The 3,930-nt window shown below is 43.2% G+C and overlaps 1 protein-coding gene across 1 annotated transcript; it reads left to right on the plus strand.

Moving 5' to 3' along the window:
- Window positions 1–3,268: 3,268 nt before the first annotated feature.
- On the plus strand, window positions 3,269–3,664 carry LOC112729972 (uncharacterized). Its single transcript, XM_025780098.1, has one exon. The coding sequence runs from the start codon at window positions 3,269–3,271 to the stop codon at window positions 3,662–3,664; it is 396 nt and encodes a 131-aa protein (XP_025635883.1).
- Window positions 3,665–3,930: the final 266 nt, after the last annotated feature.

A 3,930-nucleotide genomic window follows, 5' to 3' on the forward strand; every position in this document is an offset into this window, starting at 1 on the left:
AAGAAAGTTGAGGTAACCATACCACTTCTTGATGCTATCCAACAAATTCTGAAGTATGCAAAATTTCTGAAAGACTTGTGTACACACAAGGATAGGATAGGAGAGTTGGAGACATTATCCTTGGGTAGTTCAATTTCTTCCTTGATGAAACCTATTCCAAAGAAATATGGTGACCCTGGACCTTGTTTGGTGTCTTGTTGTATTAGTGGGCACACTTTTCATGACTGTATGTGTGATCTAGGAGCTTGCGTAAGCATCATGCCACTTTCTATCTTTGTGCGGTTGAATTTAGCTCCATTAAAGAAGTCGGCGGCGAAATTTGCCTTAGCCGATAAGAGTGTGATCACCGTGATGGGAATAGCAGAAGATGTACTTGTGGCAATCAAGGACTTGGTCTTTCCGGTTGACTTTTACATCCTTGAAATACCTCCAACAGAAAATAGAAGCTCATCCTCTATTCTACTTGGTAGACCCTTCCTTAAGACCTCTAAATTCAAGTTAGATGCCTTCACCGGCACATATTCCTTTGAGGTTGGAGACAAGACTATCAAGTTCAATTTAGAAGAAGCCATGAAGCATCCTCCTGAAGAGTATTCCGTTCTCCGATGTGATGTAATCGATGAAGTGGTAGCGGAAGTGCGAAAAGAAGACTACAACAAGTTATGCTACCCTATTGTTGAAGAGACGGATGACCAAGAGGATGAACAAGAGAAAGTTATTGAGAATGAACTCCATAAGCTTGATGAAAAGGAACCTCAGCTTGAGGGAAAGAGTGAACTGAAGCCTCTTCCATCTCATTTGAAGTGTGCTTTCTTAGAGGACAACCAAGAGTTTCCGGTCATTATTGCTAGTGAGCTTTCTAGTGAAGAAGAAGGGAAGCTCCTAGATGTTCTAAGAAAGTACAAGAAGGCAATTGGTTGGAGCCTAGCCGATATTGTGGGGATTGACCCTCGCAAGTGCATGCATCATATATTTCTCCAAGAGGGAGTTAGGCCGGTTAAGCAACCACAAAGGAGACTCAACCCAACCATCCTCGATGTAGTAAAGAATGAGGTCACTAGGCTACTTGATGCGGGTATCATATACCCAATTTCTGACAGTGAATGGGTGAGCCCGGTCCAGGTTGTTCCCAAGAAATCGGGCATCACTGCGGTTAAAAAGGATGATGGTGAAGTGGTCACCAAGAGAGTACAAAATGCATGGCGAGTGTGCATCGATTATAGAAGATTGAACGCCGCTACAAGAAAGGACCACTACCCTTTTCCCTTTATCGATCAGATGTTGGACCGTTTGGCGGGTAAATCCCATTATTGCTTTCTTGATGGATTCACTGGTTACTTCCAGATTCACATTGCTCCTGAATATCAGGAAAAGACCACATTCACTTGCCCTTTTGGCAACTTTGCCTACAAAAGGATGTCATTTGGACTGTGTAATGCACCTGCTACTTTTCAGCGGTGTATGACAAGTGTCTTTTCCGATTTGATGGAGAATTGTCTGGAAGTCTTTATGGATGACTTCAGTGTTTATGGAACTTCATTTGGTTGTTGCTTAGAGAACTTGGCCAAGGTCTTAGCTAGATGTGTTGACACTAACGTTGTCTTGAATTTTGAAAAATGTCACTTCATGGTAAGACAAGGTATAGTGTTAGGACATGTAGTATCTAGTGAAGGCATTTCTGTAGACCCGGCCAATGTCGATGTTATCACCACTTTACCTCACCCCTCATCTGTGAGGGAGGTCCGCTCGTTTTTGGGACATGCAGGATTCTACAGGCGCTTTATTAAAGATTTTAGCAAGATTGCTTTGCCATTGTCGCGCCTACTCCAAAAAGATGTGGACTTTGAGTTGGACAGTGCATGTGTGAATGCGTTTGAAGAGTTAAGGAGAGTTCTTACCACAGCACCGATTGTGCAAGGCCTTAACTAGACGCTACCATTTGAGATAATGTGCGATGCGTCAAACCATGCTGTAGGTGCCACGCTTGCACAGCGCGATGGTAAACTCCCTTATGTCATTGCTTACTCTTCTAAAATACTGGATGCAGCACAATCCAACTATACCACTACAGAAAAGGAACTCCTAGCCATTGTTCATGCTTTAGATAAATTCAGATCTTATTTGCTAGGGTCCAAGATAGTGGTATACACGGATCATGCAGCTTTAAAGTACTTATTGACAAAGAATGAGTCAAAACCTAGACTCATATGTTGGATCTTGCTTTTGCAAGAATTCGACATTGATATTAGGGATCGGAGTGGATCTCAAAACTTGGTTGAGGATCATTTAAGCCGCCTTGAGAATTTAAAATTTGATCCATTTCCGATCAATGACTCATTCCCATTGGATAGTTTGCATGCTGTGTCGGATAGCTTTCCTTGGTTTGCCCCAATAGCGAACTACTTGATTGCAAAAATCTTCCCTCCCAACTTTTCTAAAAACCAAAGGGACAAGTTGAGGAGTGACTCCAAATACTATATTTGGGATGACCCTCACTTGTGGAAGAGGGGAGTGGACCAAGTAATTCGAAGATGTGTGCCAGAATCTGAAATTCAACCTATTCTTGAAGCTTGCCATTCGTTCGAATGTGGTGGCCACTTTGGCCCACAGCGGACAGCTAAAAAGGTGTTGGATCATGGATTCTGGTGGCCAACACCGGTTCTGTGTGTCTTGCCATCAGTGTCAGAAGTCGGGAAACACGTCCCAAAGGGATGAGATGCCTCAGCAACCTATGTTGTTCTGTGAGATATTTGATGTATGGGGCATTGACTTTATGGGACCATTTCCCAACTCAAGTGGGTATCTATATATTCTGTTAGCGGTTGACTACGTGTCAAAGTGGGTAGAAGCAATACCTACCCGCCTTGACGACACCAATACCGTCATTTCTTTTATTAGAAATCACATTGTATGCCGTTATGGGTCGCCACGAGCAATCGTGAGCGACCAAGGATCCCACTTTTGTAACAGGAAAGTAGAGGCACTGCTCAAGAGCTATGGGATATTGCATAAGGTTGCCACCGCTTATCACCCACAGACTAACAGACAAGCGGAAGTGTCCAACCAGGAGATTAAGAGAATCTTGGAGAAAGTGGTAAATCCAAAAAGGAAGGATTGGAGCTTCCAGTTAGGAGATGCACTATGGGCGTATAGGACGGCCTACAAGACTCCGTTAGGGATGAGTCCCTTCCGGATCGTCTATGGTAAGGCATGCCACCTTCCGGTGAAAATTGAGCATAGAGCCTATTGGGCGGTAAAGTAGTGTAACATGGATTTCACCAAGGCGGCTGTGGCCAGGAAATTACAACTAGAGGAGCTCGAGTGCTTAAGGATGGAGGCATATGAGAATGCCCGGATATACAAGGAGAAGACTAAAGCCTTGCACGATCACCACATCCGAAGGAAGGATTTTCAAGAAGGTGATGAGGTTCTCCTCTACAACTTGAGGCTGCGATTTATGCCTGGCAATCTCCGTTCTAGATGGGAAGGACCCTTCAAGGTGAAAGAGATAAAGTCCTATGGAGTGGTAGAATTGTTTGACCCTCAAAGTGACACAACTTTCAAAGTGAATGGACATAGAGTGAAGAAGTACCATGGCTACAAGTCACCAAGAGAAGTGGAAGTGCTCCTACTTGAGGATGCACCAAAAGGAGAGGAAGCTTAAGCGAAGGACCGTCCAACTTAAAGACGTTAAAGAAAAATGCTTGGTGAGAGGCACCCCACTGTGGTAAGATCTTCCTTGTGTATACCTTCTTGTTTTTAGCTCTAGATTTTTGTATATTTTGTAACTTCTTGATGTTTTTGATTGCATAGGAATGCTAGTTTTATTGATCTTGTTGGATAACTAGGATGTTCATATAGATTTCATCATTTTGGTATGGATAAATTGTTGAAGTAGAGAGAATGCTATGTTTTGGATAGTGCATGAAT

This window comes from Arachis hypogaea, chromosome 12 (genome assembly GCF_003086295.3).
Source record: "Arachis hypogaea cultivar Tifrunner chromosome 12, arahy.Tifrunner.gnm2.J5K5, whole genome shotgun sequence".
Classification (NCBI taxonomy): Eukaryota; Viridiplantae; Streptophyta; class Magnoliopsida; order Fabales; family Fabaceae; genus Arachis; species Arachis hypogaea.

Excerpts from the sequence above, each read along its gene's own strand:
- LOC112729972 (XM_025780098.1), top strand. The coding sequence starts at position 3,269 with ATGGATTTCACCAAGGCGGCTGTGGCCAGGAAATTACAACTAGAGGAG.